General features: G+C 45.8%; 1 protein-coding gene across 4 annotated transcripts; it reads left to right on the top strand.

Moving 5' to 3' along the window:
• The first annotated feature begins 1178 nt into the window (after positions 1-1178).
• MAP3K8 (mitogen-activated protein kinase kinase kinase 8) lies at positions 1179-25541 on the top strand. 4 transcript variants are annotated; one of them, XM_042991315.1, is made up of 10 exons: positions 1795-1969; positions 2101-2476; positions 4204-4295; positions 6037-6395; positions 13265-13432; positions 15987-16248; positions 17930-18036; positions 22414-22566; positions 23202-23448; positions 24411-25541. In XM_042991315.1, the coding sequence occupies exons 4-10, from the start codon at positions 6060-6062 to the stop codon at positions 24539-24541; spliced, it is 1404 nt and encodes a 467-aa protein (XP_042847249.1). In that variant the 5' UTR covers positions 1795-1969; positions 2101-2476; positions 4204-4295; positions 6037-6059; the 3' UTR covers positions 24542-25541. The 4 variants fall into 4 exon arrangements, with proteins under 4 accessions (XP_042847247.1, XP_042847250.1, XP_042847249.1 ...); XM_042991313.1 differs by lacking the exons at positions 1795-1969; positions 2101-2476 and adding an exon at positions 1179-1521; XM_042991314.1 differs by lacking the exon at positions 2101-2476.
• Positions 25542-27346: the final 1805 nt, after the last annotated feature.

The following is a 27346-nucleotide window of genomic DNA, read 5'->3' as shown; positions in this document are numbered from 1 at the left end:
TAGAATGAGTGTGGGGACTGGAGAGGACAGGGCGTGGACTCAAAGTCGTGGGGCGTTTGAATCTGGGCTACGCCCGGGACCCCCAACGTCCAGGTCTGTAAGACCTAGAGAATTCCTACCTTACATTCTCTCTCTTTCTCTGGGCTGTCTTGCAGAATATCTAGCTGATAGTAGGTGCTTGATACTAGGGAAGTATTGAGGGACGAGAAGGTGGGGAGTTGCAACTCAGGTACTGTGAAAGGCCGGCAAAGTGGATTTCGTGGACAGAGGCGCTATTTTCCCTGGAACTCGCTTCCCGCTTCCCCTGGAGGAAACGCTTTCCCCTCGAGAAGGAAGAATGCTACAAACAAACTTTGATCTTTCCAAGCTGTGCAGAAAACCCCAGACTTGCACCCGGGGTTAGGAGGTGGAGAGGAGTACAGGTATATTTCCTAATGGGACGGTGCCACCAAATGCCCAGTTCCAAGACTGCCGAGAACAAGACCAGGTTTTGCTGGCGGGGTACACTGCCCCTCTCCGGGTGCTCCTTCGCCACGTTCTCGCCCACCTGTCGCCAACCTCTCCCAAACCTTTAAACGGGAGGCCTTGCGTGCGAACTACTACGGATCACGGCACTCATTGTAAGTGGACGTGAACCGAAACCTGGCCGGGAATGCCGCGCTACCCGCAATGGGGTGCACGGACCCGGTTCTGAGAGAAAGAAATCCAGAAGCCCACCTCGGCTCAGTCCTCCCGGAACGTGGGAATGGGCGCAGGGAAGGGGTGGGGCCGCTCGCCCACCCCGCCGCGGCCTGGGATTCCGGGGTAGCGCGGACGGCTGGAGCACGCTAGGAAATACGATCTTCTTTCCGGGACTAGGAAGGGGTGCAGTGACACGGCCGCGGGGCATCTTACGCCACCAGGTGGTCGGGTCCCCAGCCCGAGGGAAAATCCCTAGGTGTCGCAGGCCACCATCGGGAGCCGCGGCTACAGTCCGGGATGGGGGGTGGGGGGGGTGAGGGTAGCGCTCCCCAGGTGGCGTGGCGAGTCCCAACTCCAGTAATCCGCCAGCGCCCCTCCCCTCGCGGCGCTCCGCTCCTCCCTAGTCCCGCCTTCCGCTCCGCCCGGGCGCCCCGAGGACAAACGGGGCGGGGGGGGGGGGGGGGGGGACGGAATTTCCCAGAGCGGGGGCTCCGGCTTCCCCGCAACGCGGCAGTCTCTTTCTGTTTACGGAGTGAAAGGGGAAATGGAAAAGGCGGGGAGGCGGCGGCTGGCGTCCGCTGCACCGCCCCTCAGCCGGCTCAGACGCCGTGAGTCAGGGGCCGACGAGGGCGGCCAGGACGTGCGGCCTGAGCTGGCGGCCCCGCGCTCACTGGTACGCTCGGGTCCGGACGACGCGCCACGCTCTGGGGCCGATCGCCCTGGCTCCGGCGTCTGCTGCCGCCGGATCTGGCTGCCCCTGCGCGCCCGACTCCGGTGGGCCGGCCACCAGCGGCGCACCGAGCCGTCGTGGGGCCGCGGCTGCAGCGCTCCGTCCGCCAGGTAACCCTGCATTCGGGGGCTTCCGGGGGGGGGTCTTTGTGGTCGCAGCCCTCCTGGTGGCGCGCCCCCCCCCCACCTCCGACTGGGGGGCAAACTGCGGGGCTCTGGGAGGTGGGGGCGTGGCCGCCGCCCGCGCTGCTGCGCTTCCGCGGTTCGCGCGTCCCGGCTGCAGCCGGCACAGCTGGAAAGCACCTTGCGCAAGGGTCTCACGGGGTGCAGACTCCGACTCCTCCCCCTTCCTCCTCCTTCCCGGATCCCTAGCGCGCGAGCAGGGTAGGTCCGAGCAGTGCGCTGGGACGCAGAGACCCGCTGTCACCGCGCCTCCCGCTGCGTACGCCGCCCGGCCGGCCGCACTCTCCCCGCCGACCCCGGCGAGTGCGCTTCGGAGGCTGGAGACCCGGCAGCCGCCCGCCCAAATCGTGGGGGCTTTTATCATTTACAAGTCCTGGTAGGCTTCCCGGGCTTTGGAGAATAGGAGGAGGGGAGACGGGGTTGGCGGTTGGCGGAGCAGAGAACTTTTTGAATAGCTGAAACTTAATTTCGTGCTTATGTAACCCGGACGCTCTTCTGCGATTAAAGGGTCGTTGTAGCAGAACGCGAATGCTGGGCTTTTGGTCTAAGAGAGAGTGTTAAGGAAAAAGTTATTTCACGGATGTTTCCCGCTGGTCATGCGATATCAGAGCTCCGAAATTCTTCTGTGTCTGGGCGGAAAACGACGCTTAGAAAGAACGGCGTGCATAGGGCTTGTCCCAAAAGTTGACAAGGAAGGCCAGGAGGTGTCTTTAAGAGAAACGTCTATTTCACTTTCGGGAAGAGATTTTGGCACAGAAATAAGAAGTGCTCCTAATAAAAACAGGGAAAGAAACACTACTACAGTTGCATTAGGCGTCTGTAGCCTGAGTCTCACGTATTTGCCAAGTGGAGTATAATCTGATCCCAACTCTGATGGATTGAGGTTTGTATGCCTTACTTCCGGCAGATGGCCCTTTAGGACTTTTTCTTTCTTATAAGGCAAACTGGATAGTTGAGGTATCTAGAGGTTTGGAAGCAGATTGGCTGTGCTCGTCTACAGCTAGAATGTGTAATTCTGGGGCTTTTGGAGAAGATAGATATAATAAGGTGGGCCCCGAGGGGCAATGTACCGAAAACTGGCAGAAAAATCTTTCGAGTGGGAGGTAACTCAAGGTGTAATTATCCTTTGTTAGGCAGAGGCATATGCCGATAACCTTGGCCATTTTTCATTCACACTTGCTAGGGATTTCTCAACTTTTGTTTACATAGATAGAAGCAGCCAAGAGGGTAAGGTTAATGCTTAGCATAGGATTTCCTCTTGCTGATTTCTGAAATAATTCAAAGCAAATAATTTGGGCTGTATCTGCCCATTTCTCCATATCTAAGATTGTTGTATTTGTCCACTCCGTTGACAGGTGGGGGCGTCATGAGGATTTTTATAGTAACCTCTGTGGGGGAGAGTCTTTATTGGTGAAATAGAATAGCTTCACAAGCCACGCTTTTTCTACATGGGTAGTCATCTGTAGAACTCCGAAATCATTAAGTGTGTTGTCTGCTTAATTAAGGCCTGAAAGTGCTGAGGCTTTAGCAGGGGCTTTTAGCAGGCTGCCGGGTCCTGGGGTTGCTGGGGTGCACTGATTTGCGTGGCAGGAGGCTGTGTTGCTAAGGAATTAGGCCTGGCTTCAGTGTCCTGCACTTCTCCGCCTCCCCTGCCCTCCCTCTCTCCTTCCCCCTCTCCCTCTCCTCTGCTCCTCCTCTCTTCCTTCCCCCCTCCCTCATCAGGAAACTTAGGAGTGTGTGCACTCAAACCTCTTAGGCTTCGGGTATGAATGCTTGAGACTTTCTGCACAGTGTAAAAATCAAAACCTGTCTTTCCTCTCTGGATCATCTGACTTGTAAACTGCGTGGGCTTTTTTTTCTCTTTCTTTCCTGAGTCACGTTGCTACTAGGAACTTTATTTTCTCTCCAGTCAGCCATTTGCTAAGTCCAGGAGCCTTGGAACTTTTCAAGCCAGTGGGGGTCCTCAGTCAGGCTGGTTTTGCTTTAACTTCCTTTTCTCAGTAAATTCTACGGGCTGAAACTGCAACTGAATGGCCCAACGAAATTAAAGGCGAATGTTCCTCCATTAACCTAAGAAATTCCTTTCGTAACTCAAGACTCCAAGAGCCTGCATCACAGTCTCTCTCAAAGACACAGGGAGGTCTCTGAGAGGAGCTCTCTAGATATAACTGTGGTGGTAACAAGCTATCAAAGCATTTCAGAGGTTTCTACCTTTTTTTTTTTTTTTAACTTTGTCTCTTATTCTAGATACAGCCTTTAGAACCTAACCGTGGGGGCGCCTGGGTGGCTCAGTCGGTTGAGCGCCCGACTTTGACCGCTCGGGTCATGATCTCGCGATCCGTGGGTTCCAGCCCCGCATCGGGCTCTGTGCTGACAGCTCAGAGCCTGGAGCCTGCTTCTCATTCTGTGTCTCCCTCTCTTCTCTTCACCTCCCCCACTCGCACTTTGTCTCTCCGTCTCAAGCTCTCTCTCTCTCAAAAATAAATAAGCATTAAAAAAAAAAAAAGTGAAGAAGCCCCGGGGATTGGTAGCCACATCCCATTTACAGATAAGAAAGGCCCAAGCGTATCTGCAAAGCCAGGAGTCTTACTCAGTACTTCTTTTATGCAGGGACCAGCAACCACAGATGACAGAGCTTATTAACCGTGCAGCAGATACCTTGCACACCTGAACTTCTTTAAACCTCACAACCGCCCTATGAGGTAGGTGCTGTTATGCTTCCATTTTGCGGATAGGGGAAGTAGAGGTGCAGAGTGGTTCAGGTGCTTGCCCAAGGTCGGGAGGCAGTGAAGGAGGGCTGGGAGCCCATCCCCAGCAGTCTGAGCCAAGTGGAGCATCAGGCTGCAGGGTGTGGGATTGCTCTCTGCCGACACAACTTGCGCAGCAGAAAATGGTCATGGAGTAAGTGACTAGCGACACCCGATTGCCTGGTTCTTTTCTCAAATGAAATTCACTCCGAGGCCCACGGTGGGTTCCTGTGTTGCAGGTGGGTCCCCGAGGTAGAACATTTCCTGGAGCTTTGTACTTGAGCTCCAGTTAGGTGGAGGCCCGTGGCTTTAGCATGGAGTGTTGAAGGTGTTAAACGGTTGTGCTTTTAAGAACCAGAAACATGGGGGCGCCTGGGTGGCTCAGTCAGTTGTGTCTGACTCTTGATTTGGGCCCAGGTCATGGTCTCGTGATCTCATAGTTCATGGGTTCGAGCCCAGCATCTGGCTCTGCGCTGACAGTCAGGAGCCTGCTTGGGATGCTCTCTTACTCCTTCTCTGGCTGCACCTCCCCTACTTGTGCTCTCTTCCTTGCTCTCTCTCTCTCTCTTTCTCAAAATAAATAAACCTAAAAAAATATTAAAAAAGAAAAAAGCCAGAAACATCTTTCAGAGAGGCTGTGCCTTCAGGAGCACAATAGTTCAGGGAGACATTCATGCCTCTGAATTCTCTTAGATGTCTTAAGTAAATCCTTTTATCTTTAATCCTCTGGCTAGAACGGAGTTGTTCTAAAATCCTGAGGAACAGCCTCTTTTTTTTTTTTTTACCCTTGCTTTACCTTCTTTTTCTCATTTATGGATCCCGAGGTGTAGCCCTCAATTTGCATATAAGAACTGAAATACAATATTAGCAGGTATGTAGTTAGCTGGCCTTACCCATGTCTTGCTTAGGACTGATTAGGCTTTGCAGGCCTCTCCATAACACCACAACTTCTAGAGGGTGATCAATCTAAGTATTAGATTAACTTTCTTGGGCCATTGAGATACACGCTTTGTGCTGTTAAGGAATTCTGGTCTCAAGAGGGGACGGCTGATTTCACAGGCTAAAAGAAATCTTCCCCTCTCTCACACTCCTGGCTGGTAGGATTTGAAGCTTGTGGTCCCCAGTCTACAGGAGCTGTTTAACTCATTTGCATCAGAATTATTCCTGAAACTTGACCTGTCACCATCAGCTTACTCACATTAGAATCCGTTTTACATGTTTTTGGCTCCAAGGCCTGAATTGTATTTGCCAAGTGAGCTCCTGAATTTGATAAAATTGTTCTTTTCCTTTAAAGTCACCCAAGGCTGGGAAGCCACAGAGATCTGTGCGGGGAGGGTTGGTCTCGTGGGGAATGGTAGGGTTGGAAGCTGTCAAGGGCCAGGAGCCTTGGTATTTCCTGAAGGTTTGTTTCCAGTGGCTGTAGCTGATGCCACCAGTTCAGTGAGTGAGTGAGTGAGTGAGTAAGGAGTAAGCTCTCTGGATCTCAGGTTTCCCCTCTGTAAAGCGAACAGCTGGACTGAAGGTTATCTAAGGTCCCTTTCTTCACTGTCAACTTGAATTTACACTGTTGACACAGAGCCCTCCTTTCACCAACAGGCGCATGGAAGCCTGTTCCCGATCCTTTTATGTCCGTTTCCCATTGATCTTAAACGCAAATACAAACACCGTCACTAAGCGTTCGTGTTTTCTTTTGCAGACTCTCTAAAAAGCGTAACAGTGATGGAGTACATGAGCACTGGAAGTGACGATAAAGAAGAGATCGATTTATTAATTAAACACTTGAACGTGTCCGATGTCATAGACATTATGGAAAATCTTTACACGAGTGAAGAGCCAGCGGTTTATGAGCCCAGTCTGATGACCATGTGTCAAGACAGTAATCAAAATGAGGAGCGTTCAGAATCTCTGCTGCTCAGTGGCCAGGAGGTGCCTTGGTTGTCCTCCGTCAGATATGGCACCGTGGAGGATTTGCTTGCCTTTGCAAACCATATATCCAACACGGCAAAGCGTTTTTACGGACACCGACCACAGGAATCTGGAATTTTATTAAATATGGTATGTTTTTTCCCCGATCGTTGAGTGCTGTGGGTTCAGCTTTGCTACGGCAGTTTCATTTAATGCAGAGGGGCATTTGAACCAGGCTTAGACTGGCTGCCAGGTATGACTTTTAAAAATGTGGTGTCCGTGAGAATCACCTCTGTGTTAAAGATGCAGGAAAGGTCTTCATGAGGAGTTCCACTTAAAGAACCTTTTCCATCTGTCCGTTGTACAAACAGGCCATTAAGAAGAACATATTTTAACCTAACAATTCATTAGCAAGTTCATTCGTTAGTTAGGCAGAAGAAAAAGCCTTAATGAGAATCCTTCATCTGAGAGGGGGATGCAGACTTTAATTAATATTTTTGAAAGCTGAATTTTTTGCTCGTCTCTTGTCACATCTTGGGAATGTCCCGATGTTAATACTGGCTAACTTGAGTTCTTGCAGAAATGTAGTTTGCAGGCCATAAATAGCTATCCACAGATTCACTCTCTTTAATTGGCAAAGTATGAATGACAAATGAAATACCTCCTTAGTCATACCAGGTATGCAAATAATCCAAAATGTTGTGACAGTACTTTGTCACAGAAGTTGATCAGATGATGTGTTTGGGTGGGTCTGGGATTCTGGCAGTCTTAGTGGGTCAGAGGTGAATATAGGTGCTGGGTAAAAGTCACTGAGTTTTTTAAAAAGGACAATTGGCAAAGGAGGAGGTAATAATGTGCAAAATGTGTATATTAATGAAAGTAACTCCTTTTCCTTTGGTGCATCTGTGTGGCAAAATGGATAATGTCGGGGGAAGGTCAGTGTTGAATGATTAGAGTCTGGACAAAGTACTTAATTATTTCGTTGTTGGGTTTTGCTTTCTTTCTTTTTTTTTTTTTTGTTTCGTGTACTACATTCAATTAAAAAACAACACAGTAATTTAGGTCAGCTTTGTAGTATACTGTTTTGTTAGAAACCAGTCGTGTTCAGCTCTAGCTCAGTTTGGAGCAAGGTTACGTTTTGCATCCTTGCGTGACTTGTTTTGGTTCCAAGTTGTATGTAACAGTTGACGAAGTACTTTACCTTGATAATATTAGCTCTTCTTCTACATGGAGGTAATCCTCAGCTAGGAGCACTACGTGTTTTCTTAACTAAAATTTAGGTGGAGAGCTCTGGTTAAAAAGTACCTATAATGAGAAATAATCGTATGTTTTTTTAATCTACGCATATGTTAAGATGGGTATTTTAAGGGAACACATGCAGAATACACAAAATTCTTTTGCTTATAAATATGCAGAGACTTAGGAACATTTCCTCCGGTCCATCAGATTGATGAGAGATGGGCCATAGAAGTTCATTGGGGGTGTACAGAAAGGAATTCAGAAAAATTATAAAGAATACAAAGAAACAGCTTCTGGAAGGGTTTGAGTGTGGGGGGGGGGGGGGAGCCAATGCAGAAAAGGGGAGAAACAAAGACATTAAAAGGAAGTAGCAATTCTATCAGCAAAGGCTGAGAGTAGTATGTTGCCAGTCCCTGCCATGGGGCCCGTGCTCTATAAATGAACGGATGCTTATTCAGGAGAAAATTTAAGAATAGGACAGATGATAAAAGCAGGGACCTTTAAGACTTTAGAAAGCTTTTCAATTTAAAAATGATCAAGAACATAAAGCAAGGAGATTTAAAACTGGAGTAGAATAACAGAAGAACCTTAAAATCCACAGGAATGTAGACCAGGCCTCCCTGGGCAAATCAGCCCAGTGGTCAGTGGCTCTCGGGGCTGTGGTTGACTTTTCTGTCACTAAGCTTCAGAATCGGATACCTCCCATGACTGCTAGTAACCTATGCCAGGCTCGTGCTTTATAAATAATGGCTTAGGAATCGTGATTTGCAGTGCTTGGTCTTTGGCAGTCGGAGGCAAGATGAGGAAGGAGGGACAGCCGGCTTTTGACTCCCATTCATCCGCATGTGGTGCTCCCCTGGGAACCATCCCCTGGGTAAGACCTTTGTCTTCCTGTGGCCCTCCTCCTAATACCCTTATCAAAGCTTTTCCACTCGGGGCTTCATTTACTGCTGTCTCTTTGCTTTAAAAAACGATAGCTAATTATCTAACAGCCGGATAGATTCCGAAGTCAAATTGATCTATGAAGTGCATCTACACATGGACCAAATGCTTTCCTTTCCAGGATTCATCCATTCATTCGCTAGACGTAGGTCAAATATCTACAGCGTATCAGGTACTTTTCCAGGTGCTATAGATCCAGTATGGAAGAATCTGTGCTCTCGGGTAGCTTACTGTCTGGTGAATGTGGGAGAAAAGTAAACAGGCAATTACAATGAATGCAGCGTGCTACTTCCCAGTACAACTACACCTTGATTGCAGTGGGGCTGCTCAGACGGGACGCCTTGACTTTACATAGCCGTGAGGGTGGGGAGGGGGAAGAGACAATGCCAGACAGGCTTCTACAAGGAATTGGTGCCTGAGCTCTCGAGCTGGAGTCCTCCAGATAAAAGGGGATGGAGAGAGGAGGAGAGTGTTCCAGGTGTAGGGAATAGCACATACGAAAGCCCAGAGGCATGGAGACGTCGTGTGTTTCTGGCAACCAACAACAGTAAAGCCCGTGGAGTTAATGAGACTGGGCGGAGGACCAGGAATTGCAAAAATATCCCCCAGCCTAGGCATCTAATTGGCCTGCACGCGTATGCAAGTGCGTGCTGTTTTTCTAAAAATAATATTCATAAAGATTCCACCCACGTCCAGCAGGACCTGGAGAAGAAGCTTTTGTAGACTAACCTGGGCATTGCTTTGTAGGACAGTGCTGTGAGTTGTTTACACTCCAGACAATTCGTAACCGGAGTGGGGGATGAATAACCGAAAATGGGTTGCCACCACCAGACTCATTGGTGATTGTATGGGCGCTGCAGGGCCCCAGAGGGCTCGCTCTTGGCTTCTCAGGCCTGAAAAAACCCTTAAAGATACTTGAGTCAAGCCCTTTGTCTGATGCTGGAATCATCCCGGTCTATCCAATAATTGTTGGAACATTCTGGTCTGTGCCTGAAAATGTCCCGTGACGAAGAGTTGATCGCATACTGGGGCATTAAGTTTCATACTTAGCCCGTTCCGATTGTAGGAAAGTCCTTCCTGCCTTCTAGAGAACTAAAATCTCTGAGTCCCCTTAGCCCTAGTCCTACTTTTCAGCCATAAAAAAGTGTATATGTTGGGTAGTGTGAGGGTGCAGGCCCATGAATGAAAGTGCCTGGGTGTGTATTTCAGCTCTGGCTTTAGCTCTGTGATTTGGGGCTAGTCATTACACCCCTCGATGGCTCAGTTGACTCATCTGTAAAATGGGCAGCATCGTAACACTTACTCTGTGGGGGTGTCGTGTGGGACAAACAACGAAGGCACGTGAGCTGTTTATGTATTGTGAGTGTTGAAAGGATGCCAGCTGTTGTCATGGCCGTTGTTGTCCACAGCTATTACTCTCCTTCCTTAGGACAGTCTTTCCTATATTTTATTTATTTATTTTTTTAACGTTTATTTATTTTTGATAGAGAGAGAGACGGAACATGAGCCGGGGAGGGGCAGAGAGGGAGAGGAAGACACAGAATCCGAAGCAGGCTCCAGGCTCCGTGGCGCAGAGCCTGACATGGGGCTCGAACTCACGAACTGTGAGATCACAACCTGAGCCAAAGTCGGTTGCTTAACCAACTGAATCACCCAGGCGCCCCAGTCTTTCCAGTATTTTGAAACTTTAATGTTCCCCACATCTTCTCTCCTCCGTCCCAAACACTTCTCATTGTGCTACTTGTCACTCACTGGATCATTAACTGTCGTTGTCACCTGGGCAGCACCTTCTGAACTCCAGCCTGGGTCAGTGCCTGTCTTACAGCCCAGAACCTGAATGTGGCAGTCCCTTTGTTGTGCGATCAGCAGAGTGGAAAAGAGCCAGCTTTGCCTGTGTTCCCCATAATATGCCTCTTCTAAGTTGTATTCGTGTTGTAGCAGCCATAAACACAGGCTCCCTACGGAGTTTATTCTTCTTAAAATACCTAAGAGTTTTTCTCAAGTCCTGCTGTTGGGCCCAGTATTGTTGAGCGTCACTGATCTGGAGAAGGAGATCCAAAGCGTGCTTATATGTCTGCACTTAATGGTGGCTTTGGTAAGCTGAAGAACTGGCAAGAGATGAGCAGTGTGGACTTCCAGAAGATTATCTTGCAGGGACCCTAAAAGAAGAAGGAAAAAAAAAAACATTGCAAACCCAAATAAGGGAAGGTCTAGGGCCAGGGGAAGAACCAGGGACTTTGCAGAACTATAGACTAGTTGGTGCTTGCGTATCACACTGTGTGTTTCGGGGTTTATCATCAAAGGAGAACCGGCCCTCGGAGGAGGGTCCCCAGAACATGCAAGGTTGCAAAATAGGGCCGGAGGAACTTGGCGGTATTCCCTCTAAAGAGGCGAAGGCTAAGTGCTCAGTGACTTGTGAGTGCAGACTTTTAATAACTGGCTTTTGATCATGGCTTAGCTTTAATTCCAGTCTTCTAGAAGATCAGAGGCACGCAAGAGCTGTGGCTTTGGGGTCAGACAGACCTGAGTTCGAATGCTGACTCTGCCATTGCCTAGTGAGTTACTTAACTTCTTGAAACAGGTTTCCTTATCTGTAAAATGGAGATAAAAATCATACTTACCTCACAGGATCGTTGTGAGCCTTTGATAAGGCCGCAGCACAGTGCCTGGTTTATAATTAGCACCCAACAGGGGCACCTGGGTGGCTCAGTCGGTTGGGCGTCCAACTTCAGCTCGGGTCATGATCTCATGGTCCGTGAGTTCGAGCCCCCTGTCAGGCTCTGTGCTGACAGCTCGGCGCCTGGAGCCTGCTTTGGATTCCGTCTCTCTCTCTCTCTCTCTCTCTCTCTCTCTCTCTCTCTCTCTCTCTCTCTCAAAAATAAACTTAAAAAAAATTTTTTTAAATTAATCACCCAACATACGGCTGCTGTTATTCTCCTTTATCCCTTGGATCAGGTTGGGTTATAACAAAGTTGGACAGAAGTAAAACTTCTACGAAGGCGAATGATACCCTGAAGTGGATAACTGGAGTCTAGGTGACGTGGGATATGTAAATATTTAATAACAAGAAAGAAGCAATAAGCATGTACAGTGGAGTGCCGTGGGTATGGTTCTGTCTAAATGTGGAAAGGGACTAAATTTATCACGTTCTTAGCATGCTGTAAAAAGAGGCCTCCAGTCACTGGAGGTGAGACACTTCTCGAAAGGAGGTCATATTTCAAACGAGGCAAGTCTATGGGCTGTCGTAAGTATTCGTATTCGATTTCCTGCTGGGACTCCGTGCAGGAGCTGGCTCCGGGGAGTGCTCAGGAAATATTTCATTTTAAATTTAGTGACTTCACACTTCTTAGTATTGGAGCTGTCCTCTGCTTCACTGCCTGACTAATAGCACACGCATCTGTTGGGGGGGGGGGGTGCAGCTAAGATAGGCGGTAATGGAGACGGAATGAATAACCCTGGGATTATTAGAACTATTCCCGCAGCAGTGACCTTACGACAGGCCCACGCATCTGCACATGAATCAGGTGTTCATTCTTTTCCCATGTGGTCCACGTTCCCCTTTGGCCTCTTCTGCACTTGAAATAACTTAATGTCACGACAGTTTCATAGTTCCTGAATTCTTAAACTGAAGTCCTAATACTGCTAATTGCAGTGAGGAAAAATTTGTATTTTTGAGACCGTTTATCCCTTGAAAGAATATTTTAAACCTGTTTTAGGCATGTGCTCCAGGTCATAATTCCCGTGGACTATCTTATTACTTTGTTTTCATTATACTTATAATTATTTCCCCTTGTAATTTTTTGCTCTCTTACAATTGAGATATTCTTGATGTGCAGCAAAATACAGAGACCTTAATTGTCCAGTTTGTTGAGTTTTGACAAAAGCACATACCCTTGCAGTCCACACTGCTACCAGGATGCAATTCTTTTATTTATTTTTTTAAGTTTATTTATTTATTTTGAGAAAGAGAGAGAGCGCAAGTTAGGGAGGGGCAGAGAGAGAGAGAAAATCCCAAGCAAGCTCTGCACTGTCAGCTTAGAGCCTGACACGGGGCTCGAACCCACGAACTGAGATCACGACCAGAGCTGAAATCAAGAGTTGGACCATTAACCAGCTGAGCCACCCAGGTGCCCCGGGATTCATCTCTTTTAATATTTGAATCGATTGGTTTTGAAACTCCCAGTGTGTTTGCCTGCTCGGGAGCTCTTGGAGGTTAAGGGTCTCATAGCTGCCTCCTCACCACCGAACACAGTGGCCAGCACATAATCTGCGCTCAGTAAATTATTCAGTGGGCGAGTAGATGAGGGATAATTCTGCCCTTACTTTATTTACGCAGCACTGTCAACTCATAGCTCTGGCATACCACATTATTTTCCAGAATCCTCCACGATCACCAGTTGATTTCCACGCTCTCTCTGTATGCGTCATGTGTGAGTAATAGCTATGCGGACTAACAGGTTAGCACATTTTAATTGGAAGCAAGTCAACTTGCAGTCATAGCTTATATTTATGCAATCTTTATTTTCAGCCTTTTGGTCGCTGTAGTCATGCTCCCTTCGATAAATAATTTTTAAAGTTTTGTTTGACAATGAATTACTCACCAGTAGGTGGAAATACGATCAGGTCCGACCAGGGATGTGTTTCTGTTACATGCTTTCTCTGTCTTGCTGCAGCTCTAAATATAGTCTCTGTACACTGTTAGGATTACACAACAGTGACATTAATTTCAAACACTGCGTGGAGGAATGCAATCTAAAGTAACCAGTCTGAAGGGTGTGTCTTAGAAAAGGAGTTTGCTGAAGTTCTCACCCTCCCACCTTTTTTTGTTGTTGTTGTAGGTAATCACTCCCCAAAATGGACGCTATCAAATAGACTCTGATGTTCTCCTCATCCCTTGGAAGCTGACCTACAGGAATATTGGCTCTGATTTCATACCTCGGGGGGCGTTTGGAAAAGTATACTTAGCACAAGATATAAAGACTAAGAAAAGAATGGCTTGTAAATTGGTATGTACTTCATAACCAGACATCCTGTAAAATGGAGATAAAAATAGTACTTACTATTCGTATGTTCCTATGTTCGGCATTGTGGCTCTTACTCGTTTGCATTACTCAGAAGTTGTTACCATTTGACTGGATTTAATGTACGAGTGCCCTGTCCAAAGTCACCTTTTCTCTTTTTCTCTTCGTCTTTCTCTTTCTCTTTTTCATCCTCTTTTCCTTTTGCTGTCTCTTTTTTTTTTTTTTTTCCCTTTTGGATTTGCTTGCTGCCTGTGGCTGTTCAGCCCCTAACTCTGCTTAAGTGCATAGTTGGTTTTACTCTAGTTTGCCTTGATAAAAAAGAAAATGCCGCTGGCTTCTGTACCCGGCTTGGATATCATCATCCCTCTTGTGGTAGGGTGGAGTGGAGGGGAGCTATCCTGCAGGAGCAAATCTGTGTGCTGCTCCTTTAATCCCACCCACTGGGGAAGGGGCCAGGTAGGGAAGCAGAAGCTGGGCAAGCTGCCAGGCTTCTCAAGACTGTAGATTAAAGGGCTGAATTTAGGGGCCCCTGGGTGGCTCAGTCAGTTAAGTGTCTGACTTGGGCTCAGGTCGTGATCTCATAGTTCATCAGTTCGAGCCCTGCATTGGGCTCTGTGCTGACAGCTCAGAGCCTGGAGCCTGCTTCAGATTCTGTGTCTCCCTCTCATTCTGTACCTCCCATTAATGCCCTGTCTCTCTCTCTCCCCCTCCCTCCCCCTCCCTCCTTCCTTTTCTCTCTCTCTGTCTCAAAAATAAATAGTAACTTAAAAGAAAATAAAAAATAATAAAGGGATGAACTTAAATAGGTCAATTCTTGTAAAGGTGCCATCACTTGTTATTAAACGGTCATTGCTGAGGTACCCCTGCTTTGGACATGTACCTGCCTAAGCTGGGCACGTATACACACCCCATGACCCAGCAATTCTGCTCCTATAGGTACACACCCCATAGGCATGTACACGTGGTCACCAAAAGCTGTGTACTAGAATTTTCATCAGAGCACTATTTGTAATAGTCCCAAACTGGGAAGTTTCTAGATGTTGCAGCATGGTCTCTTTATACAATGGGATGCTGTACAGTGAAGAGAACACATGATTTATACCTGTAGTAATGTAGACGAAACTCATAAACACATGTTAAGCCAAAACAGCCAGACAGCAATCTGCTCTGTGAGATTCCACTTCTATAAAGGCCCAAAATAGGCTAAATAGATCCATGCTGCTGGAAGTCAGGATAGTGGGTGCTCTTGGGAGGCAGTGACTGGCAGAGGTCAGGAAGGGGTTCCTGGGGTGCTGGTAGAGTTTTGCTTCTTGATCCAGGTGGTGGTTACATGGGTGTGTTCAGCTGAAAATTCGTTGAATTTGCTAGTTAACCAGTTTTGTGCTTTTTTGTATGTCTGGTTTACTTTAAAAGGTTTTTAGAAGTGCAGTAAATTGAAGTCACTTTTGATTTGTTGACTATGGCCTTAGTCTATGTTATTGTAATTAAAAGCTCACCAATATACTGGCCTCATTTATTCCTTCATAGAGATTTGCTAGAGTATCTGTTATCAAAAGAAAAAACGGAGGTGTTATCACAAGCCATTTGAAGGTTGCATTTAGAGGAGACGTGTCTCAGTTGTCTTAAAAGAATCTGGGGACATTTTAGAAAAAGCTTAGAACCAAAGTGCCCTGTTGTACAGTTTTGTCAGAAAAGGCATGAAAAAATACCTTTGTTGTTCTCAGAATACTGACATTCAATTTTTAAGCTGTATTTTTTTGTCTTAAGAACATACAGGGTGATTAACAACCCCTAGCAGATTCAAAAGAATGTAGATTGAAGAATGAGACCCCTTTGGTTGAGGCAGCTACTGTTAACGAGTTCTGTGTCTTTCCAAATGTCTGTGGACATGTGTATGTATAGCTTAAAAGTTTTTTACAAGTGGGAGCATAAAATATGTACTTTTGCATTTTGCTTTCTTTGTCTAACACTAGATTTTGGAGACATTCCATTTCCATCTGCACTGAAAGATCTACTTTTTTCTTTATTAGTAACTTTGATTTTCCATAGAATAGATGGCCAGTGCTAGAGCATGAGCTGTGGATCCAAAGACATCATATTATTTTGTGACAAGTTGAAATATTGATGCTAGAGCCTAAAAATCTAGGTGCCGTAAAAAGTGTATGTAAAATGGATGGGAAATTATCACCCTTTCGATTCAATCATGGATAATTCTTTGGTTGGATTGCTACATTTTAAATGAAAATAATACTTTATATGTTGTTATTTTCTTCTTGTGAATTGTACAAGTTTGTACGCTTTGACCACCTTCACCTATTTCCCCAAGCCCCCAGGCCCCGGCCATCACCTAAAGCGGACATAATGTAAATGCAGGTTTGAAGTCAACATTATTTGAACTTGGCAGTATAATTTCATGCAGATCCTTGAGGGATCCTTGGGGGCATTTATTTGCCTTCTGGTTTGTGGGTTGACCTCTATTATAGATATTCTTTCACTGTCCTGGGTTGGTTAGCATCTTACTGGAGTTTCTGTGTCCTAGATCCCAGTAGATCAATTTAAGCCATCCGATGTGGAAATCCAGGCTTGCTTCCGGCATGAGAACATCGCCGAGTTATATGGCGCAGTCCTATGGGGTGAAACCGTGCACCTCTTCATGGAAGCAGGCGAGGGAGGGTCTGTCCTAGAGAAACTGGAGAGCTGTGGACCAATGAGAGAATTTGAAATTATTTGGGTGACAAAGCATGTTCTCAAGGGACTTGATTTTCTGCACTCAAAGAAAGTGATTCATCATGATATTAAACGTGAGTAACCTTTGCATGTGAACCTTTTAGGCTCTTAGATAGGAGGCAAATGGACTCCTCCCGTCTTTAATCCAAAGATCCTCAGTGGAGGGGAGGGCAGCTGCCCTGGAGCACTTTTCACTGTCCTCCCCTGCGCTCCTGAAACATGTTTTAGAACGCAATAGGGTTCACTAAAGCTTTCAAAGTCATAAGGAAGGAGGATTATCCAGTTGTGGAAGATTAGAGCCACACATCTGTTGAGTCCTGGCTATGCCCTTGTTAATAAGGCTTTCAAAAATAGTAATTTACTTTAAACACACACAGAGTCCAGTCGTTTTTGGGAAACAAATGGCTTTTTAATTTTGAACACCATTTTGCCAATAATTCGTTAAACAGGCGTTCGCTGACTGCTTTCTAGGGGTAAGAGATGGTGGGAAATACAACACAGAGACCCACTGTAAACCCTTAATATTTAATGCTAAATCGCACTAGTGAAACTATTACTTTAACAAAAAATGGGTATTTTACTTTTTCATTTTAGGAAAGTGGCATGATAATCATATGCTTATATCTTAGAATTTGAAAGCCAAGCTCGCAAGCATTATATTTTTCCAGCTTTATTGAGATCTAATTAACATATAACATTGTGTAAGTTTAAGGTATGTGATGTAATGATTTGATGTATGTGTATATTGCAAAATGATTAACACAATGAGATTAGTTAATACATCCATCACCTCACAGAGTTATAATTTGTGTGTGTGTGTGTGTGGTGAGAACTTTTAAAATTGACTTGGGGTGCCTGGGTGGCTCAGCTGGTTAAGCATCCCGCTTTGACTCAGGTCATGATCTCGCATTTGTGGGTTTGAGGCCTGCATCGGGCTCTGTGCTGACAGTTCTGAGCCTGGAATCTGTTTCAGATTCTGTGTCTCCCTTTCTCTCTGCCCCTCCCCTACTTGCGCGCGCGCTCTCTCTCTCTCTCTCTCTCTCTCTCTCTCTCAAAAAATAAAACTAAAAAAAATTTTAATCGACTCAGCAACATTTAAATATACAATACAGTATTATTAACTATAGTCACCCACGGTGTATATTTTACCCCCAAAACTGGTTCATTTTACCACTGCAGTTTTGTGCACTTTGACCACCTTCACCCGTTTCCCCGAACCCCCAGCCCCTGGCCATCACGATCTGTTGTCTATTTCTATGAGTTTAGTTGTTTTGAGATTGCACATACTAGTGGGATTCATACAGCTTTCATCTTTCTCTGTCTGACTTATTTCAGTCATTGCACTTGGATCTTCAAGGTTCTTCCATGTTGTTGTGAAAGGCAGGATTTCATTCTTTTTTATGGCCGAGTAACGTTCTATTATATTGCATATACACACATATCATATTTTCTTTATCCACTCTTCCATCATGTACCCTTAAATCGTTTCCATGACTCGGCCATTGTATCTTGAGCATTATTAGTGTGTGCAACCATTTACACCCACATCGACTGCGTTCTTGGCACATCTGAAGCGATTTTCACTTAAATTCTCACCCAGATTTATCCTGCTCTTTTGAGTATAATATGATCATCCTGGTAGGGGAGCGCATTTTAGTCTATTCTGATTTGGGACTCACTGTTTTGGATGATGTTTTTATTTTATTTATGGGTATATAGACAGTTTGATACTAAAAAATTGTCTTCTTCTTATAGCTAGCAACATTGTTTTCATGTCCACAAAAGCCGTTTTGGTGGATTTTGGCCTAAGTGTTCAAATGACTGAAGATATCTATTTTCCTAAGGACCTCCGTGGAACAGAGGTAATTCTATTCCCCCAGGGATGGTCGATGTCTTTTTAAGAGTAAAAATAAAAAATGTTCTAGCGTTCTTGCAGAAAGGACGGAAAAGGGGGTGAAAAACCATTGCATCAAATAGGATTATCACTGGAGCATATTTAGTGAGCACTTGCTCTGTGCCAAGTACTAATTTTAGCATTTTAAATGAATTATATTATTTAATCCTCGTAACAAATTACCTCGTTATTGGTAAATATTGTTCTCGTAGGCAAACACTATTAGGATTCCCATTTTACAATAAGGGAATATGCTTGGAGGGGTTAAAATAAAGGGCCCAAAGTTACTCAGCAAGTGACAGATCCGGTACTTAAACCAATTTTTTTCGGAGCCTAAATATCGTCACTTTTTACGATAACTAATATATATATATATACAGTCTCAGTGTAACTTGTATTACCGTCTTGGTTCAAGTATAGCCATAACTGACGTAGTTACTAATAGTATATATTGAGGACCAACCACATTTTAGGCTTACCTTTCATTCTAGAGAACCTGTAATGAATCTCAAATTTATTATAGCGCAAATAAATTGTATTCGAAGATCCAAACTAGCTATAATTAAGTCAGTGGTCAAGCAAAAGCAAAACCAAACCACAGCCATTTCTGGATGTAAATGAGATGCATGCATGAGCTTTCAGCTAACGTATTTAATTTAACGTACGCATGATTAGGCTGAACAGTTGATTCGTATAACAAGCGTCTGTTGAGCATAGCTATGTGTCAGGCTGTTGTAGGTATCAGGGATGGACCACTGGACAAGGCCAGCAGGGACCATGCCTTTGGTGGTATTTCAGCAGCCCCACTCTTTGGTGAAGGGACCTGTTTTAAAGTTACCCGAATTCTTCAAAAAGCAACAGTTTAGTTCATAGTAGACTATGATGGGCGTGGGGTTGGATGCAAATGGTAAGGTAAATGGGTATGGAAGCCTCCTGTCTGGTTCGTGTCCACCACGGTAGGGTGCTTAACTATTAGAGCCTCCCAGCCCCAGGTTCTCTCCCTGCTGAAAATGTCCCCAGCAAATGGGGAGAGGGCCCTTGGCTGCACCTTTACCTTAAGATCACCGGGTCAGTCTTGGTGTTCAATCAGATGACAACCGTTAGTCCAGCTGGTAGGCTCAGCGCACTGAACCCAACCGCGGTATAAAAACAAGCAGGCAGACTTCATCTTAAACCAAGATTGTGGGAGCTTTTTCGTAACTCTCTCAAAGCAAAGACTTCTCCTGGGCAGCGGCAGAAATTGCTGATAGTACTGAAGTTATTCCGGAAAATACTTGAGAAACGATCCTTGATAAGTTGTCTGTGAGCAGAGTAATATTTAGAAGAGAAAACTGTAAACTTCTTTAAAAGAATGTTTTAGTCCCCAGATCTTAAGAACACTTCACCAGAGCACAAAATTTAATTAAGACTTAATGCTTACGACATGTTTTTTTTGGGAAATGTCTCAGCATATTTTGGCATTAGTCAGAAGTTCAGATACGTGACATTCTACCCTTTTTCCTGGAGTCGGTTTGAGAAACAAACTATTTATGGTATTATAGATAGAAAATACCTTTCTCTTCCCGGCAGTGTGATCAAATTGAACATTTTGCAATGGCTGGAGGAAGATATGTCTTCTCTGGGATTCTCTAGCAGACAGAGTGTGTGTGCTTGGATGTGAGATAATGGCATAGCGTTTGCTCTTAAATAGTATTTGGATTGAGTTATTTTCAGCAAATGTAAATTGCTTTTTACAGAGTGCTCAACTGACTTTAATGTCCAGAGTTATCAACTTTCTTCAAATCAGCCTATCTGCATTTACTCTCTGTGTATGGTACTCACAAGTCAAAATTTGATGAGTAAGGTGGTAAAGTCACCATTAAAAGCTTTTAGCAAGACTCTTCATCTTTAAAGGGTCAATAAGATGTCATTTGCCAAAGTCAACTGAGCAGAGTTACTTTCCATTAGAACTTGATCACTTGTCGGGGCGGGGGGGGGTGCCTGGGTGCCTCAGTTGATTAAACATCTGACTTCAACTCAGGTGATGATCTCATGGTTTGTGGGTTCGAGCCCCACATTGGGCTCTGTGCTGACAGCTCAGAGCCTGGGGCCTGTGCTTTGGATTCTGTGTCTCCCTCTCTCTCTGCCCCTCCCCCGCTCATGCTCTGTCTCTCAAAAATAAACATTAAAAATTAAAAAAAACAAACAAACAAAAAAAAGGAACTTGGATTACTTGGCTACTGCATAGCCAGAGATGATTTCTGATCCCTGCTGTGTAACTCATGAGTGCAAACACTGGTCACCTGTCTTTGATCTCTCTCCCAGCATTCAGATTCGGAACAGGGCTAATCTGGCATATGTTCAATCTATTGTTTTTTAATTACATGGCAGAGAGAAAGAATAAATAATGAATGCAAATAGCTAATTGGAACAACTTTTATAGCATGGTTCTTTTTTAAAAGTTCTTATTTCCTTCTGAGTCTGTGTTTGGTCTTACTTGATAGAGGTTAACACATTAATCATCGCGCGCACGCACGCACACACACACACACTTTGCACAGTCTCTTTCTGTTTCTGATACACGTGTTGAGAGGTGAAGCCTTGACCCCCAACCGACAGGTTCCCTTGCTCTAGTGCCCCAGGCCTGAGGGGGTGCAGGTCTCCGAGAGCCTTCCGTGGTTCCCACTGGGCCTGTTTCATGCTTGCCGTCGGCCAGCCTGAAGAGTTCTCGAACGCCATGCCCTGCCGCTCTCGCTCTCCTAGAGCTTGAGGAAGCAGGAGCTCTGAGCCACGGAACTCTGGGGGACCTGCCCGGCGCGGGCAGCGGTCAGGTCGCCAGGTGGGTGGGACGCTGCATCCCCAAATCCACCACTGACAGCCTCCAGAGCTGACGTCGCCCACGCCAAGGAGCCATAGGTGGCCTGATCTTTGCCTAGGAGAGCAAGCCAGCAGGGAGGAGACGATCATCCTCCATTGACAGCTAAGCCTTCCCGCTGCATCTGTCGTTTTGCTTTGTGATGATATTTAGTAAGAAAGTCTGTTGGGATGCAAAGGTGGTGCCTTTACTTTAGGAAATGCTTGAGAACAGGGAGCTCAGTGTAGCCTGTTTGGTGAGACAGACAGACAGAATGAGCAAGGGAGGCCAGGAAGTGTGTTGTAGGATACTGTTCAGGATGGTTAGGATGGGGAAACTGGGAAATTTCCCCAGTTTTTGTAAGCCAGTTGTTTTACTTATTAACTCTGAAGTATATTCCAGGAACACTTACCCCTTTCTCCATATTCAAATGATGGACAGCATGAAAATTTCTTAATGCTAAATATGGATATTTACTCTATATTTATGTCTGTACCAGCCATAAATATGGATCATTGGCTACGAGTGTTTGCTCTCTTTCTTTCTTTTTTAAGTTGAGAAGCAAACGCTTCTTAGAGAAACTGTTTCTGAAACTAGCCCTACTTTTCCAGCATGAAACCAAATAGAACTTACAGAGTGATAAAATGTCACACCTTTAATATTTAGTCACCGGCTACCTCGTAGGTAGAAATAAGAAGTAGTTCACGTAGGGGCACCTGGGTGGCTCAGTCGGTTAAATGTCCAACTTTGACTTAGGTCATGATCTCACAGTTCGTGGGTTCGAGCCCCACGTCGGGCTCTGTGCTGACAGCTCAGAGCCTGGAACCTGTTTCGGATTCTGTGTGTCAATCTCTCTCTCTCTCTCTCTCTCTCTCTCTCTCTCTCTCTCTCTGCCCCTCTCCTGCTTGTGCTCTCTCTCTCTCTCTCTCTCTCTTAAAAATAAATAAACATTAAAAAAAGAAGAAGAAAAAGTAGTTCATATCAATGACAGGACCACTTTTACAACATTACATGCTATTTTAAGTTTCTCTCTCCCGTGTGATGGGTGTTAATACCCTAGGTATTTCTGCTACCTTTTATTACTGCAGATCATTAGAGGGTCGGCAGTTTAATGACAAACATGAAGTGAAAAAGTGGATCTGTAGTATCCATTTAAATATGCAAGGAATTGGTGTTTTAATAGAACAATTAAACCAAGGTGGGTGCCTTCCAGAACCTTGGCGAGTGGGTGTCCCAGGTGGGTCCTTGGCTGCCGCGTGTTCAGTATGTTCAAAAGCGGTGCTTTTCATTAGGCTGCAGAGACATCTCGGGCCAAAGTTGCTGGCTCCCCGAGGGTGTCTGTGTCACTCTCCCTAGCATCAGGGAACACAGCAGTGACACAGTCTTTTGAAGGACTGAAGCGTGCAATAAATACGGTAAAGCTGGGGGAGCTAGCTTCCAGAACTGGCTGAGGGAAATGGACCCCCAGACAAATGGAGGGAGTCAGACTGATGTTTTCTGCTTCTTTTTTAGATTTATATGAGCCCAGAGGTGATCCTATGCAGAGGTCATTCAACCAAAGCAGACATCTACAGCCTGGGGGCCACACTCATCCACATGCAGACAGGCACCCCGCCCTGGGTGAAGCGCTACCCTCGCTCTGCCTATCCCTCCTACCTGTACATAGTAAGTAGAGGGTCAACCAGGGCTGGGGGCGCGGGGGAGTTTTGCCCGCTCGGGAGAGCCGCCGTCCCTCCTGTAGCCCACCCTAGGGGAAGATGTGAACTGGTGACCCATGAGACGGAACTGGAAAGTTCTTCCCGTGTGGAGCAGAATCCCATTCCTGCAGAGAATGCGTTGCTGGGCATTTAATAAAATCTGCACTGGGCGTCAGTTGCATGATATTCTGTTATACGTGTCATCCTACAGTGCCACTTAGCACCGTCCGAGTAGCATACATCTCCGAGCCAAAGAAGCTGTGTCTGTTCTTTGTCCACTTTCAGAAAAGACATGTTAGATTATAGATCCCCAAGGCAGCCTGGCACATAGCGAACCCTGCAACTTCCATTTTACCATCGAGAGAGAGCAGATACGTCCCCGTTATGGCACGGTGACCCTTGAACATCGTTAACCCACAGAATTCGTTTAATCTGGGGGCTCTTAAGACATGCCGGGCAAATGTGGTTAAGACAGGACCGTAATGGTGCGGGGCGTGCGGTGGGAGGCAAAACGACTTTCCAGGTCCTGGTAACTGGAACGCTTTTCCTGTTGAGGGTGTATTTTCGTACTACTGGTGCTTAAGAGAGCTTGTTTGTTGCTAGATCCACAAGCAGGCGCCTCCGCTGGAAGATATTGCAGATGATTGCAGTCCCAGCATGAGAGAGTTGATAGAGGCCGCCTTGGAGAGGAACCCCAATCACCGCCCGAGGGCAGCAGACCTGTTAAAACATGACGCCCTGAACCCCCCCAGAGAGGATCAGCCGCGCTGTCAGAGTCTGGACTCCGCCCTCCTTGAGCGGAAGAGGCTGCTGAGCAGGAAGGAGTTGGAACTTCCAGAGAACATTGCTGGTATGGACACCCTCCTGTGCCCGATGCCCCCCTGCTTCCCTTCTTTTTCTGTCTGCATCAGACTTCTGATGGAGTGCACGAAAGCACTCAGAAACAAAAAACTGGAGTGACTTCTCGAGTGCCATAGAGTTGTTTGAGAAATTTAAGCAAGAAGTTTAGCAAAAGCATTTAAAAAAACAAAAATTGGCTAATCGACCAGCAAATCTGGGCATGGTTCAGTGCAAATGCAGGTAGCCGCAGTCCTTGAGAACTGCCTCTGACTTGCTTTTTTGCAATAGGGAGTATCATGTGCCTTTAAAAACGGATCAAGCAGGGCAGTTTTGCTGTTGGTTCTGAACAGACTTTTATTTAATTCGGTTACGGTAAAGCCACATCAGTCCTTGGTTGGAAACATCAAGATAAAATACTGAGTCTGAAGTCAACTTGCATTTTTGTCTTCCTCTGCCTAAAACCTCTTTGCCAGCTATGAATCTTTCCCACTTAGGAAAGTCAGTATGCATTCCAGGAACACTGAACATGCACGGAGAGTGTTTCTATTTTTATTATTAAAATCTGTGGCATTCTTAATCCATTTAGGTCCAAACCCAGATGTCAAGCCTGGAATGTTTATTTGCATTTCATTGTCTTCTTGTCTGACTTTACTGTATTTAAAGAGAACCATCTGGGGCATTGGAAAATACGCTAGAATTTCTAGCTAATTTCTTGTCATCGGTGACTTTTTTTCGAACCCTTTTGTCTGTGTCATATTACAGAAACTAGCCCATAATGTTCAACTCTAAGTCTGTCATTTTTTAATAAAACCATAGCTCAAACACTTATTTCATTAAGACCAAAGTTTCCTCGTACCACCCCCCCCCCCAGCCCTGCATTCCCCCCCCTCCCCAGCTGGAAGGAACAGGTATTTATTATTGAACATGTCACCTGATCATTTATTTTATTTTTTTCAATGTTTTCCTTTTCAGATTCTTCATGCACAGGAAGCACTGAGGAATCAGAGATGCTAAAGAGACAGCGTTCCCTCTACATAGACCTTGGGGCCCTGGCTGGCTATTTCAACTTTGTACGGGGTCCGCCAACACTAGAATATGGCTGACTGATGTTATCATTTTCTCTAAATAATCAAGACTCAGCGTTGGTCTCCTGGAAGCTGGTCCTGCTGAGTCTACACTGGGGCTCTGGATAACGAACTGTGCCATTTGTTAGCTTGGCCCTGTGGGCTCCCGTGACTCATGAATGTGACTCCACATGGCTCCCATGGGTTTGATGTGTGAAGCCGCCCTGGTAGCTGCCAGGTCTAAAGGTTCTCATTTCTCAGATGGTATGACTCAAAGGGAGCTGAGGGTTCATGGCAGGATCGTTTCTAGTGACTGATTCCATTCACTGTGCACTTTGCTCACCATTTACAAAATACCAACCACAAGGATAATGTGTTAGCCTGAAATTACCATTCTTGGTTCTGATTTAAGTACGGGAACTTCATTTAACTCAGAATAGTTGGCTTGTATATATGGGTGTATATTATAACTCCTCGAGCCTTTGTGGGTAGATTCTAGTATAAATTAAAGTCGTCATATTTTGGGTGAATAGAACAACTTGAATCTTCTAGCAATAAGCTGAACTGGTGTCTCAAAAATGGCTCCTTGTTCAGGAGCCATCTGACAGAAGCCACTAGTGACAGGTTCTGTTATGTTCCTATGGAAACATTTTGTACTGTATATGCTATGCTTAAAACATTTAAAACATGGTGTTTTGAATGTGGATAAAACTGTGTTAAACCACATAATTTCTGTACATCCCAAAGGATGAGAACGTGACCTTTAAGGAAAATGAACTTTTCTAAATTCTTAATGATGCTACTTTTGTAACTCTCCTGAACACTTCCTCGTAAGCATTTGTATATTAAAATAGCATACTGTGTATGTTTTATATCAAATGCCTTCATGAATCTTTCTTACACGTACACATATTTTTAACATTGTAATTACGTCAGTATTCCTACCTAAAGTACGTTTTTACACCAGGCAAATGAAACCGGCACTTTTATCCAGCGTGATTGGTCAAATCAACTGAATAAACTCAGTATTTTGCCTTAATTCTTGTGGAGAGTGCGATTCTCAGCTGGGACTGGGGGTGGGTTATGGGGGTTGGGATAGAGGTGGGAGGAGAACATGTATCACGAGGAAGCAAAGAACACCTGAGCGTTTTGCAAACGGTTCGTATGCTCCTCGTCTATCACTGCTGCGTTAAGCCATTGTTGTCACCTGGGTTACACCGCATGCCTTCGGCACAGTGGTGCAGAAACACACTTGTTAGCCCCCGGTGCAGACCAAGCCTGGTTCTATTTTGCATCTTGTTTTTATACATTTATACTACCTTTGAATATATGCTTGCATGTTCTATGTCTGTCGTTTGTCGGGTAAATAACTAACTTGCCTTGTGTTAGTTATTAACTAACCTTACCGTGTGAGGTAGATTTCAGTCGAGGACACAAATTCTAACGACAAGTGTCAGATAGGAGTCTGATTTGTCATTCACCGAGTGACCCGTGTGACATACTTTTACGTGTGTTATGTGTGTTAGGTTTTTACTAAAGCCATCTCCGTAACCCTCACAAGCTCGTGGATAAAAGATGCACCGTTACCTCCATTTTGGGGGACCCGAAACACTGTGAGGATAGACAACTTTATGCTTAAGATCCCAGAGCGAGTTAAGAGCCAGAACCCAGGCCTTTCTGTCCCCAGTGTGTATTTTCTTCCTCATACTGTGCTGCTCACAAGTGATAGACCATCACAAGAGATAGATCATCTTGCTGCAGAGAAAGCACGATGCTCTCACTGGAATTCAGTTCTCCAAATAAGGGCAAAAGTGGACTCACCACCAAGCTAATGAAGCTTCAGCCTCGGGGCCCATCACTTGCATGCCGCCCCATGGCCCTGCGCCTGCTTTTATACTACCTAGATCAGGTCCAACAAAACCTGGACCCATCCCTGGGGCAAGGTGTGTAATTTTGGATGATTTGCATGAAAAACTAAAACAGTCCGTATGAATTGAGTTCCAGTTAACAAATTCCACTCGGAGGGAAAACAGGCTCTCTAAGTAAATTGGAGCTCTCATGGAAAGATCTGGGAATGTTTGCCAAAAGATGGCCATAGGCAGTGGTGGCCGAAAAAGTGGTCATGAGGGCTAGCAGGGCAGGTTCAGGGCTGAGACCTATGCGCTGAGCACCCAAAGAGATGTTGACCTAGGAAGCAAAGAGTTGCAGCCTGGGATGGGCCACCAGAGTCAGCTTGAGAGAAGGAGGCCCTGAGTTGGTTCTGAGGAAATCCACCATTTGCTTCCTGAGAAGGCAAGCAGTGGGGCTTTCGGGCTTGGATGTAGCGGGGACAGAATGATCATATCCTGAAAGCTTCTGTCCTTCCCTCTCCCCACCCCACCCCGCCCCCGAGAATTCCTGTTTCAGGCAGCAAAGCTTTCTGATTGTGCAGGGTCATTGGAATGCTTCATGGAAGACAGATGGGGACCTCTCCAGTTCGGGTCCTGGAGATCACCTTGCCTCAGCCCCCCGTTGGATAGGTTAGTATATAGCTACACTTGCTCGTCATCACATGGCAAAAGCTAAAGCCATGTCTTCTGATCATCACCAACCCCGCCCCCCGCCCCAACCTTGTACTTGCCTCGAGGTCTGTAAAATGACCTGAAACATGATGATGAAGACTGCCTACCAGGAATTTGCTGGACCTCATGGGGATTTGCCCATCCTTGAACAGATCGTTCCCATCTGGGGTCAGCCAGTGACTACATAGATACCTCTGGAGCTAAGTCGTCACCAGATATCCATCATGGCGCTAAGCACCATGGTAGGACTTGAAATCAGTGACACTGACTTCTGTCAGCTCCC

The sequence above is a fragment of the Panthera tigris genome, chromosome B4 (assembly GCF_018350195.1).
Source record: "Panthera tigris isolate Pti1 chromosome B4, P.tigris_Pti1_mat1.1, whole genome shotgun sequence".
NCBI lineage: Eukaryota > Metazoa > Chordata > Mammalia > Carnivora > Felidae > Panthera > Panthera tigris.
Note: the sequence above shows the minus strand (reverse complement) of the source record. Positions and strands in the feature narration are given on the sequence as shown.

Bases quoted from the DNA above. Each gene is read 5' to 3' on its own strand.
- MAP3K8 (XM_042991316.1), top strand. From the start codon at position 6,060: ATGGAGTACATGAGCACTGGAAGTGACGATAAAGAAGAGATCGATTTA. The intron at 18,037-22,413 runs GTAATTCTATTC...CTTCTTTTTTAG, and splicing joins AGGACCTCCGTGGAACAGAG to ATTTATATGAGCCCAGAGGT. The intron at 23,449-24,410 runs GTATGGACACCC...TTTCCTTTTCAG, and splicing joins ACTTCCAGAGAACATTGCTG to ATTCTTCATGCACAGGAAGC.